The sequence below is a fragment of the Microcebus murinus genome, chromosome 10 (genome assembly GCF_040939455.1).
Source record: "Microcebus murinus isolate Inina chromosome 10, M.murinus_Inina_mat1.0, whole genome shotgun sequence".
In the NCBI taxonomy this organism is placed as follows: Eukaryota; Metazoa; Chordata; class Mammalia; order Primates; family Cheirogaleidae; genus Microcebus; species Microcebus murinus.
In genome coordinates this window covers 67,018,910-67,035,713 of record NC_134113.1, presented here as the reverse complement: position 1 = coordinate 67,035,713, position 16,804 = coordinate 67,018,910, and the positions used below count along the sequence as shown (strand labels likewise).

General features: G+C 41.9%; 1 protein-coding gene across 1 annotated transcript in view; it reads left to right on the top strand.

Moving 5' to 3' along the window:
- Positions 1–13,021, top strand: part of C10H12orf56 (chromosome 10 C12orf56 homolog) — a 78,709-nt gene extending 65,688 nt beyond the window's left edge. The window contains exons 12-13 of the mRNA XM_012782380.2: positions 4,925–5,103; positions 7,951–13,021. Of these exons, the coding sequence (XP_012637834.2) occupies positions 4,925–5,103; positions 7,951–8,077 (306 nt within the window). The 3' untranslated portion in view covers positions 8,078–13,021. The remainder of the gene's footprint in view (positions 1–4,924; positions 5,104–7,950) is intronic.
- Positions 13,022–16,804: the final 3,783 nt, after the last annotated feature.

Here is a 16,804-nt window from a genome sequence, read left to right as displayed (position 1 = left end):
AAATAAAATGTGTTTACATTTTGGACCTGAATGTTTAAGGTGCCGAAATGATATCTTAAATATGATTTTTTTTTTTTTTTTTTTTTTGAAACAGAGTCTTGCTTTGTTGCCCAGGCTAGAGTGAGTGCCGTGGCGTCAGCCTAGCTCACAGCAACCTCAAACTCCTGGGCTCAAGCAATCTTGCTGCCTCAGCCTCCCAAGTAGCTGGGACTACAGGCATGCGCCACCATGCCCAGCTAATTTTTTCTATATATATATCAGTTGGCCAATTAATTTCTTTCTATTTATGGTAGAGACGGGGTCTCGCTCTTGCTCAGGCTGGTTTCGAACTCCTGACCTTGAGCAATCCGCCGGCCTCGGCCTCCCAGAGTGCTAGGATTACAGGCGTGAGCCACCGTGCCCGGCCTTAAATATGATATTAATTGCATGAAAAACTCTAAGATATATGCAGAAAACAGAATATTCAATTATTGGCTGTATAATTAAGACAAAGATTGACATTTACCTTAAATAGCCAGTAAACATATAACTCAGGATCACCTGTGCACTCTATCCCAGCAGCCACCATCTAGTCCCTATCATTTCTCTCTTTGCCAGTACAAGCCCACCTCAATGGTCTGTTCCTACCTTCCCACCAGATGATAGCTCAAGGGATCTATTTAAAATAAGGATCTGATTGTCATCCCTTGCTCTAAACTCTCAACAGCTTTTCCCTTTGAATAAAGACTAGAGTACAAGGCTCTGCATGTTATGGCCCTACAGCCTCCCCTGGTCCCTACCCTCCCAGCCATGTGGGTCTCTTTCTCTCTGTTCCCTCCCCACCCCAACTCCAATTCCATCACAGGACTTTTCCCATTGCCTTTCTGTCTCTGTCCGAATGCCTTTCCTTCCCTTTCCCACCTGGTCAACTCCTACTCATCCTGCAGGCCTCAGTGCCCCTTCCTGGGCTGGGGCAGTGACAGATGATTCTCTGCCCCCTCGGATGAGTCAGCTTCCCCATTATAGGCGCACTTAGCATAACACAGTGTACTCTCCCCTCCTTTACAGAACTAGTCGCTGTTGCAGTTTACGTTTGTGTTATCTGCCTTGTTGTAGCCACTAGTGCCCACACATGTTCTGGCTCTCTCCTTCAAGGCACATGGTAGGATTGGATTTCCCTCCCCATTTGAAATTAGGTGGGTCTCTGTTCTTGCTTTGGTTAATGAAATGTGAGTGGAAGTGGCCCGTGTCGCTTCTTGGCAGAAGCTTTCAGAGCCAGTGTGTGCCTCCTTGTATTCTCTTCCTTCTGGGTTCGTGACAGCAACATTCCACATGGTGGCTGCTCCACCAGCTGATGGCCCTGAGCGACTGCCCTGACCAGAGCTCCTACTAACCCATCAGGGACATCCATCATGACTGACTACACTTTCTCTCCCAGCAGACTGCAAGTGCCACGAGGGTAGGAGCTATGTCTGTTGTGCTAGGTACACGATAGATGTTCAGTAAAGTGTCTGCTGAATTGATTCTTCTAAAGGCTTTATCCCCTAATCTCTTCTCACCTCCCCAAACTTATTTCCAATTCAATGTATGAATACATGAATGAATAAAGGGAAACTATCTTCCAAAGGTAGTAATCCAAACTAAATTTTCATTGCTAATGGAGGACGTGCCATGAAGTAATATGTTATCTTTCTAGATATGAACATGCCTCTGTTGACATCAGTGGTTCCCTGCTTTGAGCTGTTTTTCTAGAGTGATGTTGAGTATGTCCTATAGAATCTAGATTCTCTTGTCAGATCCCTGTGACATGTTTACTAAAAGCTGGCTGAGGCCAGGGGGTACACTTGTCAGTAGTACAGCAGCTGCCTTGTTCAGAAATTGAGCCCATACACTTGGCTCCTTCAGCAACACACAGACCCCACCTGGTCTCAGACTAACTTCAAGGAATGTTTTAAAGTTATAGTCACTCACAGCGATGGAAGCTCTTACACGCAAGATGTGAGACCCCTACTTTTTCTATGCAGTGGCTGCAGATCCTATCACATGAACGGACGTGTGGTAATCTGGGGTCCTAAGGACTCCAAGTAACAGGGAAGTTTCTTTATTAACCTCCAGAGCTGGTTCACCAAAGGGATTGAGTATGAGGCCAGTCTGTGACCACCAAGCATGTTAAGATGAAGATAGGGAAAAAGGCAAAAGGACCACCAGCCCTGTTGAAGGTTTCAATATTAACTCAGTTCTAAGCATTATGGGCGGAAACAAGACTGTTGGAGAGAAATTTGCAAGCAAATTTGCATGTACCTGCATGTTACTAAGCTCTGATTATCTTACTGGGTTAGAGCAAGGTGCTAAAGAAGTTAAAATTTTAATCCTATTTAGTCGTAAGAGCCCGACAAAAATAAATAAAATAAAATTTTAATCCCTATGTGGGTTAATGAGCCTTGCTTTGTTCCACTGTACAGACTCTCAAGCTGTGTTTGCCAGACAATATATGTTTAATCAATATAAGTAATGTTTGGTCAATATATGTAAATGGATCTGGACTGGGAAAAACCTACTTCAGACCACTTGCTCTATTTGGGAAGGGTTGGTAGCAACACATGACAATAGAAAGGGCAATACATTCTCACTGATGCCAAATTAATGGGCATTCAGGGTGACCTGCTGGTTAGGGTTTGCAAGGCCACTAGCATTCTTTTCTGTGTTTCACACTAGCCTACATTTATGGACAATGGTTTGAAAATGCCAGAACCAAAACAAACAAACTGAAAACAACTTAGAGAATCAATCCATTGTTCTTGTTTTTGATTATTTGGCTTTGTTGTGAACAAGACCTTTTGGGGGGAGAAGCAGGAATCCAGTAACTTCACGTTATGGCTACCCTTTTCCACTTCAATTTCTCCCTGAGAAGTGACACCAGAAGTGCTGTTGATGAAAACCCCAGCTGACAGTGACTTCATCACTTGCTTGTGTCAGGCCTGGTTAGCTTTGCTTTCTCACTCACAGTAGTGTTTTTCAAGGTGTGCTCCAGGCAACAAACCCATCAGGATTGTCTGTGGTGAATACCTGGAGGGTGGAGCCAGTATTCCGCATTTTTAGTGAATTGCCGAGGTGATTTTTGTGCAGACTAAAATTTGAGGACCACCACCTTGTAAGGATCTTCTCCTCTGGGCCATTTGTTCTTACATGTAGAGAATTAGATAAACCAGCTTCCCTACTTATTTTAGTCCATTTTGCGCTGTTACAGAGGATCGCCTAAGACTGGGTAATTTATAAAGAAACGAGGTTTATTTGGCTCACAGTTCTGCAGGCTGTACAAGAAGCGTGGCACCAGCATCTGCTTCTGGTGAGGGCTTTAGGGAGCTTCCAGTCAAGGCGGAAGGCGAAGGGGAAGTAGGTGTGTCACATGGTGGGAGGAGGAGCAAAGAGAGAGGGAGGAGCTGGTCCCAGGCTCTTTTTAACAACCAGCTCTTGCATGAACTATTAATAATAAAGGGAGAACTCACTCATTGTGGCAGGGAGGGCACCAAGCCATTCATAAGGGATCCACCCTTATGACCCAAACCCCTCCCACCAGGCTCCACCTCCAACACTGGGGATCAAATTTCTACCTGGGATTTGGGGTGCCAAACATCCAAACCACATCACTACTGGAGGGGGCTATAGCCTTTATGAGTTCCCCTGCCATCCCCATTCCTGCTTAACAATATTCTCTTTCCACTTTGGAGCCAAACTTCTTTGTAAGTCACTCTTGGTTCTGACCCCACTTCTAGGGGGGCAACTGGTAAACCCAAATTGGTCTATGATCTGGTGCTCTTTGATGTCAAAAGACAAAATTAGAACAAATTTAGTTTTAAAATCTCAATTGGCTTTGTGATTCTAGAATAGAACAAGTGTTCTAATGAGCTGAGCAGAAGGGGTTGGCTTTGTAGACAGAAGGGCTGAAAAAAGCAAAAGCAAGGAATAAAGTGTATTAGTCATTTATAAGGCAGGGACAGGCAGAGAGAACAATAGAAAAATAACTGATTAATATCAGGCTACTTCTTTTGTGTAAAGATTAAAGCAGAGGGAACTTCATTATCATGCCCATTAAAGATTTTTAAACCATGGCTCACGCCTGTAATCCTAGCTCTCTGGGAGGCCGAGGCGGGCGGATTGCTCGAGGTCAGGAGTTCGAAACCAGCCTGAGCAAGAGCGAGACCCCGTCTCTACTATAAATAGGAAGAAATTAATTGGCCAAGTAATACATACAGAAAAAATTAGCCGGGCATGGTGGCGCATGCCTGTAGTCCCAGCTACTTGGGAGGCTGAGGCAGGAGGATTGCTTGAGCCAGGAGTTTGAGGTTGCTGTGAGCTAGGCTGACGCCATGGCACTCACTCTAGCCTGGGCAACAAAGTGAGACTCTGTCTCAAAAAAAAAAAAAAAAAAAAAAGATTTTTAAACCAGCCTGTTTGGGAAACTGGCTGTTATCTGTGTCTGAATGTCAGACAACTTAGTTTGGGTTTGGTGACATTGAATTTTAGCATAGGTGACACCATTTTGATTTTTAGTCTGGTCTGTTGGGGCCTAGTGCAGAAGCTTAGTTTAAAATAATGGCCTCCTATAATTTTTAGTTGACACTGAGTACTATTTCTTTTTGTTTTCTGGAGACAGGGTTTTACTCTGACGCCCAGGCTAGATCACACTGCAACCTCAAACTCCTGGGCTCAAGCGATCCTCCTGCCTCAGCCTCCCAACTAGCTGGGACTGCAGGCACATGCCACCATGCCTGATTTTTAAAATTTTGGGTGAAGATGACTGAGTACTATTTCAATGAGAAATAGTTTAAAATTTCGCAGTGCACTGGTGTAGGGACAGTGAGGGCTTCAGTTTAGATTTGTAGCTGACATAGTCACTTTTATGGGTGGCATGCAGCTTACGTGTAACTACACTTTCCTTGTTTAGATTACTTTTCTGGCCAGTATTGTGAAACAAGTGGTGAAGGGGCTTTCAGCTTCGTTTCAGCTGCTCAGTCCCTGCAAAGCCGTCCTGTTGTACCAGCAGTTGTACATCCTCAAGAGCTGCCTGCAGTATAGCAAGACTCTAGCTGAGTATATTAGGAATGACTACAGAGAAGAATTCAGGTAAGAAAAAAGTCTGAATCTAATCTACAGTAAAACCCCACTCATGTCTGATTTTCATGCAAACCCCCAACGTGGCCCAATACTTAAAAGATTAGGTGATAGGAAATTCTGTTTCTGTTTTTAATACTATTTCACTTTGATCTGAGATAAGGTAGGATTTGGGGGAGCTCTAAGAACCATTGCCATTTGAAGTTTATTTCCAGGCCAGAGAAGACTAGTGAAACATCAAACTCTCTTTGAGGAACTGTTTCTCACTGTCTTTATTGTAGCCGCATTTCACAGAAGTAGTTATGATTTTAACCTGCTGTGGGTAATGAAGAGTAGCAAACTTTATTGAACAGGACTGAGTCATTAGGAAGAAGCAATTGATAAAGGAGGAACAATTAATGAACCTGCTTATGGGGGGGTTATTTCATTTACCCCTCTCTTTCAGTAACAGGACACTAAGAAACCGCAGAAGCCAGCCTTGGTGTCATCAGCCAGCCCGTGCTCCTGCATCTCAGGGGCTCCACTTGTGCTTACGGGCAGGCACAGCCACGTGTACTAAGTGGTACAGCCCTGCATTAGCACCTAGTGTGGAAGAGACCCAGGTTGTGTCTGACTTAAGATGCAAAGGGTGCAGCAGACATAGCTTTGTCGCTAGTTTGGATGGAGACATAAAAGGATGTGGAGGCTTACATTAATGGTGTTAGATTGACTTAAAAAAAAATTCAGCCCAATTTGTAGACTATGTTTTTCTTCCATATGGTGTTACACTGGAGGTTCCATTCTGGCTCCCATAAAAGGGATTTATTTGGCTCTGAATTGATTCAAACAACCCAATTCCTACCCCTTCACACCCCTACCTCCTCACTTAAAAAAAAATTTTGCATAGCATGAAAGTCACCATTTTAAAGTGTGCAATTCCATGTGGATTTGTTTGTTTGGTTAATAAAAAAAATAAAAAAATAAAAAATAAAGTGTGCAATTCAGTGGCTTTTAGTATATTTCATAGTATTTTGCAACCATCACCACTTTCTTTTTCTTTTTTTTTTTTTTTTTAAGGAACCAAGTTTTCTGCTATATCACCACTTTCTAATCGCAGAACATCTTCTTCACCCCACAAGAAACTCAGTATCCATTAAGCACTCACATCCTATTGTCCCCTCCTCCCTAGCCCCTGGAAACCACTAATTTCTGTCTTGGTAGATTTGCCTATTCTGGACAGTTCCTATAAATGGATTATATAATACAAGGCTTCTTTCACTTACATTAATTATTTTCAAGATTCCACGTTGTAGCATGTATCATACAACCCAATTTTTAAAACTTAGTTATGAACATTTAAAAATCAGGACAAGTGGCAAAAATGGTGTCACGCTTCTAGAAGACAACAGTTGGGTGGGGCTGAATGGCAGCTACCTGCTCCAGTGGCGCTCATCACTGCTCAGTTTGCTGCCATCTCCTCCTCTCACTCCTGCCTACTCTTACCCAACCTCCCTAATTTACATTATTTGTGGGCATTTATGTTTCAGACCATTGTTTTTTTTTTTTTTGTTTTTTTTTATTTCATAGGAATACTGACAGTCACAGACCATTGTTTTAAACTAGTGATTTTCAAGTTGCTTTGCATTAGAGTCACCTGAGTAACTAGAGGTTAACTACTTCAGTATGGTGCTCACTGGCTGGGAAACCTTGCCCACAGCCGGCACTCATAGTCCACGAGATAGTTTGTGCTGTGCACTGACGACCAACCTGTTTTGCTCTTGTGCGATGAGGAAAGCTTTAAAGCACTGAGAGCTTGTTTTCCTTTACAGGCAGCTTTACTTGTAATGGAAATCAGAATAGGTAACATATACATATTTGTTTTCATTACGTTATTTTTAAATGTTCACAATTTTATTTTGATAAATGAAAAATTAGAAAAGTCATATCACGGCTATCGGCTAAAGTTGCTGTGTGCTTTCAGCTGTGGCTGTCGACTATAGTTGACGCTTGTACCGAAGTGGTTGCATCCCTAATCCAAACGCCTGAAATTTGAAATGCTCCAAAATCTGAAATCTTTTGAGCACTAACAGGATGCTCAAAGGAAATGCTCCTTGGAGCATTTTGGATTTCAGACTTTTCAGATTAGGGATGCTCAACCAATAAATATAACGCAAATATTCCAAAATCTAAAAATCTGAAATTCTAAACAGTTCTGGTCCCAAGCATTTTGGATAAGGGATACTCAACCTGTACTAAAAAATATTGATACCCAGGTCTCACATGTAGAGATTCTGTTTCAGTTTGTCTGGGAAGGAAGGGGACAGGGCAGTGACTTTTTGAAGAAGCTCTCCAGGTGATTCTAATGTGCACGCAGGGTTGAGAGCCATTCTTTTAAGGCATCCAAGGGGGCGAAGGCCTTCTCACCTTTGTCTCACCCATGGTCTTCCCTCTGCGTTTACTTAGGCCGTGGGGATGACCCTACTCTTCCCTCTTGACTCGGCCCTAGTAGTCAGCACAGCTTGACCCTTTCATTTCAACTCCCCACTGTGCATTGCCCGAGAAACCAAGAAGCAGGAGCCTCAGCTCATACTGTGGTGAGGACATCCTGGCTTCCTTATTAATGCTTTGATGACTGATGTATTATTCATGAAATTCACTTCCTTTGCTAAAGTAAAGTGTTTCAGTGAACCAAAGGGCACACCTATCAGACATTTTCCAGGTCACCAATGAGGGAGATTGGAGGGCTGAAAATGTCAACCCGGTCTTGTGGCTTAGGCTCCCACACCCAACACCCCTACCCAGCAAGCGTGAACGCACCCCTGTGACCAATGTGAAAATTCTTGTACTTAAAGCTCTCTGTTTTCTTTTTATGATTTGCAGGTACTTTATTCACATGCCAGCCTTGGAAAAAAGGCTCCCATTGTGTTACCCTATTACTCAACCTACTACTCAACTTTTTCATGAAGTTCTGAAATTGGTTGAACAGAAACAATGTGTAAAATGTTAATAAGAGTATAAAATGTTAATCAGGAGTCAGCTTAATATTTATGAGAGACACTTTTGATTCATTGAATATCTGGCTATCTGCAAGTCTTATAAACAAGATGTTATTATTTGAATGGTCCATCAATGCCTCTCGAAGAAAAGTCTTTAAAGTTTTTTACCTGCTACAAAAACAAAACTGTCTAAATCCATTCTGACATGAAATGGTGCTTAAAAACTAGTGTTTCTCCAAGAAAAAAGTTCCTAAAGACAAAAAACCATAAAGAGAACAGAAGCTCATGCAGAATAAATATGGAAAATATAATCTGCTACATTTCATTGGTGTAATAATGGTGAGGGCGTGAAGCCACTGAAACATTCCAAGATCAATTGCTGTGGAGAGTGTAAAGTACAAAGAAATCATTTGAGAAATGCTGAGCAATAGGATGACACCCTCCTCCACCTGTAAAAATTTGAATGATAAAAGTGTTCATGGAAGAATAAGCAGGAGGACACAGGTTTAGCTGTATGGAGTGTCGGTTCCTCTTTTATAATGGGGGCAGAAGCTTGGACTTTCTTCAAGAAAATTAAGTGCATTCTGCCACTCTGTTTCAGGCACCTGTGGGCTAATCTGAGCAGTCCCATAGTGTCTCGGTGAAAGGGAAATTGTCCATGAGCAGTTATGGCTCTCCCACAGCCATTTAAAAAAATGTCTTCACCATATTTCAGGGCAGTAAACAAAATTCAAGAAGTACCTAATTTTGGTATCACTGTGGACTTCTAAGATCACAGGAACTGCGCTCTCCATTCAACTTATCATGACTTGAGGGAGGATCCAAGAAATATCTTCCCTTGGAAGAAAGAGCTGCTGAGCCAGATTTGCCTGTGTTGTGCAGTGGAGAGAGAATTACACTCACCGAGGACATTTTTTTCCTGGCTCTGACTGAGCTATTTGATAATAACCAGCTATTTGACTTCAAGCAAGTCAGGTCCCCTTTCCAGGCCTCATTTGCTTCTTTCTGGGCTTCCTCTGCTATGAGGAAGGCAGGCTAGATGGTCTCCAAGTCCTCTTCCAGTTCTAACATCCTCTGCCTGTGACAAGACACTTAACACTCCAAAATGGGGTCTTGTGTTTCCCTGCTGACCTGGCTCAGCGGATGATTCCACAATGACTCCAAATAATCCTGCTTGCTTTGGACCCAAGATTTCCCTTCCACCTGTCACCAACATCACCCAACAAAGCGGCCAGGCCTTCTCTGCCATCACTCAACCAGGATGCAGGTTTTCTCCCTCCATGTTGGGGGCAGAGAGCGGAGCAAAGCATTGTGGATGAGTGTCATGGGCTGTTAGATGGGGGATTATTCCCAAGAGATGGTCAATCAAAGGAATATGAAAAGAGCAAGCGTCCCTTCACACTGGACAAACAATGCTCTGGCGAATGGTGGAACCCACAGGGTGACAACAAGATCAGCTCAGCTCTGCCTCAGCTTCAAACTAGCCTAGCTCTGGGCTAGTCACGGTGCAGGCTCTGGTGAGAGCTCGGGGTTTCTCTCTCCCACGTGTCTTCTCGCCCAGATTGCCTCTCCTGTGCCACTCCTCTCTTTGCCCTGACATCTTACTTTATTTAATCTCTGGGAACAAAAGCTCTGTCAGAATGTACCTGAATCTTTTCCTGTAGGGCTTTTGGAGAGCTAATGGTTGAACATCTGTCACCTTGCTTCTCTTCACTCTACCCAGTATGACTCATGTCTATTCATTCGCACAGTCTGCCGCGGGCAGAGAGGAGACCAGAATTAACACTGTGAAGGGTTATCTTACTGTGTTTTCTACCGTGTTTTTTGTCTGTATTGTTGCCAAACGTAAGATCACTAAGTAATCCATCTCTATTAGTGATCAGACACAATTAAGATTTTAACTATTGATCTCAATGGCAAAAGCATTATTTTTCAGGAAAGTGATGTGTAGAAAAAACTTGAATATAAAAATCACATAAATAACCTTTACGAATATAGAGGATCGCCAAAAAGATAAGCACATGTGGTTTCCAGGCTGAGTTCAAGATTCTAGACCCTTTGACCGCCTTTATAATACAAGCATTGCCATTCATCACTCCCACAGTAATCAGCTCTACCACTGAAAAAATATATAAATGACATATGTATAGATTTTATATAAATATGTATAATTAAAAATATATATTATATAATAGGGGATAAGAGCATTGGTTCTGAGGCCAAAATGGTTGAGTTTAAATCCCAGCTCTGCACTAGTTTTGGACCTTGGAAAGATACTAACATCTCTTAGCTTCAGTTAAAGCAAAGACAATGTGACTTACTGCATAAGTTTGTTAGGAGATATAAATGAAAAGACGTTGGTAAAGCACAAAGCATCATGTCTGGCATGTAGTAAGGACTCAGGGTGTTTATTTACTATTAGAATAACAAAGCTGGATGGGAATTTAGAGACTAAGTACTGCTCTTATTTCTTGGACTGGTCTGGGGACCAGCCACTGTACTCATAGAACCCCTGATCTATTAATACACAGCATTTGAGAATAGATTCTACTTGAATAATACATTGAAAATTCAACTTTGCTTTAGCAGGAGTGTGATTTAATTGATAAATGACTATTTCTACTGCTTACATTACAAAAGACTGTTAGCTCTGATTGGATACCATCAATGCAGGATCTATGTGGAAAGCATTCTTCCCAAGGGTGGACAGAAAGCTTTTTAGTCACATAAACTTTTTTCGTCTTTTGACTTAAACAACTAATTGCTAACTGACCAAACTGAAATAGCCATTCTGTACTTAGAGAGTTCTTAATTGGTTCACAGGCACTGTTAGAGGAAATATATAAGGAGTTTCTTAATTTTACTGAAATCTAGATACTATGTAAAATAGGGAAAAGCCTGAAGTTCCTGTAACTGATAACATTTTACATATTTCCATATTGAATCCTACTCTCTGGTAGTTTTTTTTTTTTTTTTTGTGAGAGAGTCTTACTCTGTGGCATCAGAGTAGCTCATGGCATCAGCCTAGCTCACAGCAACCTCAAACTCCTGGGCTCAAGTGATCCTTCTGCCTCAGCTTCCTGAGTAGCTGGGACTACAGGCATGTGCCACCATGCCTGGCTAATTTATATATATATATATTTTTTTTTTAATTGTCCAGTAATTTCTATTTTTTTAGTAGAGACAGGGGTCTCACTCTTGCTCAGGTTGGTCTTGAACTCCTGAGCTCAAACAATCCGCCTGCTTCGGCCTCCCAGAGTGCTTGGATTACAGGCGTGAGCCACCACACCTGGCCTACAGTACCACTTTTAATTGTGCATAGGGATGCTTGCAAGTCCATGAATAAATGTGCTGTAAGGCAGTTGATAAGAGCGGTCAAAGCTTGTTGGCTGCTGACAGGCTGCAATCTGTGGCATTATATTTTTTTCTGAGGCTAGAACCACTTGTTTTATATTTAACATATTTGCAGATTAGAGCTTCAATGATAAATATGGAAAAGAAGCTAAAATTTATTGAAGAGATAAATTTGATAGGATTTGTTTTAAAGAGTCAGGGTCTTGTTGCCCAGGCTGGAGTGCAGTGGCTATTCACAGGTGTGATCTTAGTGCACTGCAGCCTTGAACTTGTGATCTCAAGTGATCCTCCTGCCTCAGCCTTCTGAGTAGCTGGGACTAAAGGTGCCCGCTACCGCATTGGCTCATGATGGGAATTTTTGAGCAACTCTTAATAGTGTTAAACCACTGTGTCATTTTTCTTTGTTCATTGTATTTACTTCTAAAATGCACTGAAGGCTTGTAAGGTCAACTGGAATTTGGTTCTGTATAGGAGGGAGACAGTCAGCAATTGTCCATCCAGTCAGACCAAGCACTTCTGTGTCTGGATATCTGTGCCTTGTGGATCTGAAGCTTTCCTCATGTGAGGGAAGGAAACATGATTCTTTGGCTAGAAATCTGGTTAGTGTAACTTTATGGGTAAGATGTTATGTCAGACCTTGTTTTGAATCTTGCCTACCTACTTACTTGTCATTAGATTTTTGGCAGGTTATTTAAAATCTTTCAGAAACTTCATTTTATCGATTATAATAAAAAGCCTACCTTAAAGGATTTTAATGAATATTCATTAATTTATATATAAACATCTAGCTCTGTGGCTAGTATATATTAAGATGAACCATACAGCATTGTCATTTTCAAGTCCAAAATTGTTGGAATTCACAATCCCATGTGGTTCAAACAAATAGAAACCCCTCAATAAATGGTAGCTGTTATCTTAACAGAAACACTGACTTGCTTGGTGACTTTGTACTTTAAATATATAGTATATAATATATTCTCGTTTCCCAAGTAGTTTGGCATTATGTTCTAACATGGCTTATTCTTGCACAGATTTGGATAAACCATAAATCAAGTCATATAGTTCAATTACAAATTATTGTGTGAGTATAACGTAAACATGTTCCTAACGGAATTGTTAATTATCTTGATTGTCTTACCCAACAATAAAAATCTGTTCTTCCATCAGTCTTCTCCCTGTAAGTGAATGTCACTCTCTCCACTCCACTGCTGAAAGAAGAAACCCATGAGGTCTCTCTGTTTTTCTCCTTTCTTTTCATTCCCCAAATACAACCCATCAGCAGTGCTTATTGGCAATGTCCTCAAAATTTATTACTGTTCCACTGACTTCCTATAATTTGGCTATCACTCTCGTTCAAGCCTCCAGCACCTACTGTAAGAGCCTATTTAGTCACCCTTGACACCTACAATTCATTCCCTAAAGGGAGAGTGATCTTTTGAACAAGGAAATCCATACATTTTCTACATTAATGAATTAAACCTTTGTATTGTCTCCCATTATCTAGGATTAAACCCCAAGTCCTTAACCCTGGCCTTCAAGGCCCTTCATGACCTGACCCGTGACTACCTCTGTGACCTAATCCAAATAATTCTCCTCCTCACTCCCTGCTCCCCAAGCACATTGGCCTTTGCGGTTCCTTCAAATGAACACCCAAAGCTCTTCCAGGGTCTGGAAATTGGCAGTAGTAAATGCTTTTCCCCCCTGATCTTCAAATATCACTTCCAAGAGAGCTTCTTTGTTCACTCTAAAGTATCCTCCCACCTGCGCACATTACCTTTTAGTGATTTGTTTACTTGCTTATTTGCAATGTAAGAATTTAAGAATGTAAGCTCCATGAGGCTTGGGCTTTTGTTTTGTTGAATGCTATATGCCCAGCACTTGGAATAGTGACTGACACAAACTACCTTGTCCATTTTGAATAAATGAATGGACTAAGAAAATACAAATCAGACTGATGATTAATTACTGGCTTATGATTTCATTATGATTTTTTAAACAGTCAATGTGATGGTTGATCTGCAAAGATGTCTCAAGCAATACTGCCCCTCACTACAGTTGCATGTTACTTCTCCCATCAAGAGGTGGAGTTCTGGGCCAGGTGAGGTGGCTCACGCCTGCAATCCTAACACTCTGAGAGGCTGAGGCGGGAGGATCCTTTGAGCTCAGGAGTTCAAGGCCAGCCTGAGCAAGAGCGAGACCCTGTCTCTACTAAAAATATAGAAAGCAATTAACCAAACAACTAAAAATATATAGAAAAAAATTAGCCGGGCATGGTGGCGCATGCCTGTAGTCCCAGCTACTCGGGAGGCAGAGGCAGGAGGATCACTTTAGCCCAGGAGTCTGAGGTTGCTGTGAGCTCGTCTGATGCCACGGCACTCTAGCCCAGGCAACAGAGTGAGACTTTGTCTCAAAATAAATAAATAAAATTAAATTAAAAAGAGGTGGAGTTCATGTCCCTTCCCTTCTCATCTGGGCTGGGTCTGTGACATTCTAACAGAATGTGGAGGAGGTGAAGGTCTAGGACTTCTGAGCTCAGACTTTAAGAAGGTCTGGCAGCTTCTGTTTCTCCCTCTTGGACCCCGAGCCACCACATGAAGCTCTGGAGGATGACATCATGTGCAGAAAGAGACCACACAGAAGAGCACCAGCCCCTGCCACTTCACAGCAAACTGGTGAGAGACCCCAAGTGAGACCTATGGAATATCTGCCCATCCAATTCATGCAATTGTGAGACATAATGAAGGGTTGTATTAAGCCTCTAAGTTTTGGAGTGGTTTATTATGTAGCAATAGATAAAAGTCAAGAACATTTTAATTTATTATCAAACAAAATTGTACATTATAGCAACATTAGGGTAATTCCAAATTAAATGATTCACCAACATCAGGTCTCTCTAAATTGTCCAAGTGTTTTACTTGTCTATATGCTCTTCCAGTTCTTTTTTCCTACATTGCTAAAATCTTAATATAATTTCCCCTTTGGTCACTTTGAATGGATCTGATAATATTCCACAGAGTTTTTTCTAGTCCCTTCCAAATGGGATTTGGTTTTTTAATTATCTGTTTAGACACAGTAGTGTCCGTGTCATCACTGTCCCTTACTGAAGAGGGCCCTAGGAATCATACAGCACACATGGGAGCTGACACATAAGGCAATCGAGCATTGATGGCATATCATGTACAACAACTAGACTCAGATTGCTCCTTCCCTCAACCCTTCTTTCAGCCAGCCTTTAGAAGGGGCTGGTGAGGGAAGCTGGGAAGAGATGAAATCTTTGGAGTTTTGTTGGCTATATAGCTGAGAGATTGATTTGATACCAGACCATGGGTCGAAGGGTTTTTTCTTCACTCCTTTTTTTTTTTTTGAGACAGATTCTCACTTTGTTGCCCGGGCTAGAGTGAGTGCCATGGCATCAGCCTAGGTCATAGCAACCTCAAACTCCTGGGCTCAAGCGATCCTCCTGCCTCAGCCTCCCGAGTAGCTGGGACTACAGGCATGCGCCACCATGCCCAGCTAATTTTTTCTATATATTTTTGGTTAGCCAATTAATTTCTTTCTATTTATAGTAGAGATGGGGTCTCGCTCTTGCTCAGGCTGGTTTCGAACTCCTGACCTCAAGCAATCCGCCCACCTTGGCCTCTCAGAGTGCTAGGATTACAGGCATGAGCCACTGCACCCAGCCTTTTCTTCACTCTTTTTGTTGTTGTTGTCCTGATCTCCTTCCTTTTCCCTTCTTGTTGCCTTCTAGTTTGAAGGTGACTTTGACTCTGTGGGGGCTAAGAGGGACTATGGGTTGGGCAAGAGAAAGAAAGCAGATTTGCTTAATATTTGTCCCAAGAGGCAGAGGGGACCTTTTAGTTTCCTTCTTAAGTGGTCTGCTCCCTTGAAGGCCCTGGGATGGGTATGGGGCTTCAGGGAAGAAGGTGTGCCTATAAATAAAGATGTTAGATCTGACCGAAGCACTAACTGCCTTCCTTCCTCCCCTCTCCTCTCCTCTCTTCTCCCTGATGGTGCTTCTGATAGTGAGGGGGACAGAGATGTAATAGTGGTAGCAGTGACTGTGGATATGGTGATTTTTCATTTGGTTTGCCAAGCAAGGAGGGCTGTGGAGGAGGGAGCCAGAGGGTGTAAGTCATGTGACCTAGGGCTGCTATCACCACTAGTTCAAGTACTATCTTTATGGGTTTGGATGGGCTCTTGCAGTATATGCCATTATTATTATTATTTTTTTATTTTTTTGAGACAGAGGCTCACTCTGTTGCCCAGGCTAGCGTGCTGTGGCATCACCCTAGCTCACAGCAACCTCAAACTCCTGGGCTCAAGTGATCCTTCTGCCTCAGCCTCCCGAGTAGCTGGGACTACAGGCATGCACCACCATGCCCGGCTAATTTTTTGTATATATATTTTTAGTTGGCCAATTCATTTATTTCTATTTTTTAGTAGAGACGGGGTCTTGCTCTTGCTCAGGCTGGTTTTGAACTCCTGACCTTGAACGATCTGTCCGCCTAGGCTTCTCAGAGTGCTAGGATTACAGGTGTGAGCCACCGTGCCCGGCCAGTATCTGGCATTATTTATAACATTGTCTCTACAGGGAAATTATTCTGTCTTCCACAGGGCTGACCTACAAAGGAATTTGGAAAGGATATTATAAAGAGTAGAGTGTTTTAGTTCTAGCAGCAACTATAACCACCAGAGGGCATAGTTGGATTAGGAAGAGAAAGAAAGAAAGGCAAAACTTGGGTCTAATCATGCAGCATTTTTTTTTTAATTGTAAAAAACACAATCTGAGATTTACCCTCTTAAAAAAATCTTAAGCATACATTGTTGTTACCTATATGCCCATTGTTGTACAGCAAATCTCAAGAACTTTTTCATCTTGTATGACTGAAATCCTATACCCATCAAACTGCAATCAATATCCCTTTCTCCTAGCCTGTGGCAACTTCCATTTGACTTTTTGCTTCTATTTGTTTGACTACTTTAGATACCTCATATAAGTGCAATCATGCAGTATTTGTCCCATTGAGATTGGTCTATTTCACTTAGCACAATGTCCTCAAAATCCGTGTTGCAGCCATGTGACAGGATTTCCTTCTTTTAAGACTGAATACTATTCCATTGTGTGTACATACTATTTTGTTTATCCATTCATCCACTGATGGACATTCAGTTTGTTTTCACCTGTTGGCTATTGTGTATAATGCTGCAATGAACATGGTAGTACAAATATCTTTTCAAGATCCTGTTTCCAATTCTTTTGAAATTGGAAAAGTGGTATTTCTGGGTCATATGATAGTTCAATTTTTAATTTCTTTGAGGAAACTCCATACTGTTTTCCATAATGGCTATACCACTTTACATTTCCACCAACAGTGTACAAATGT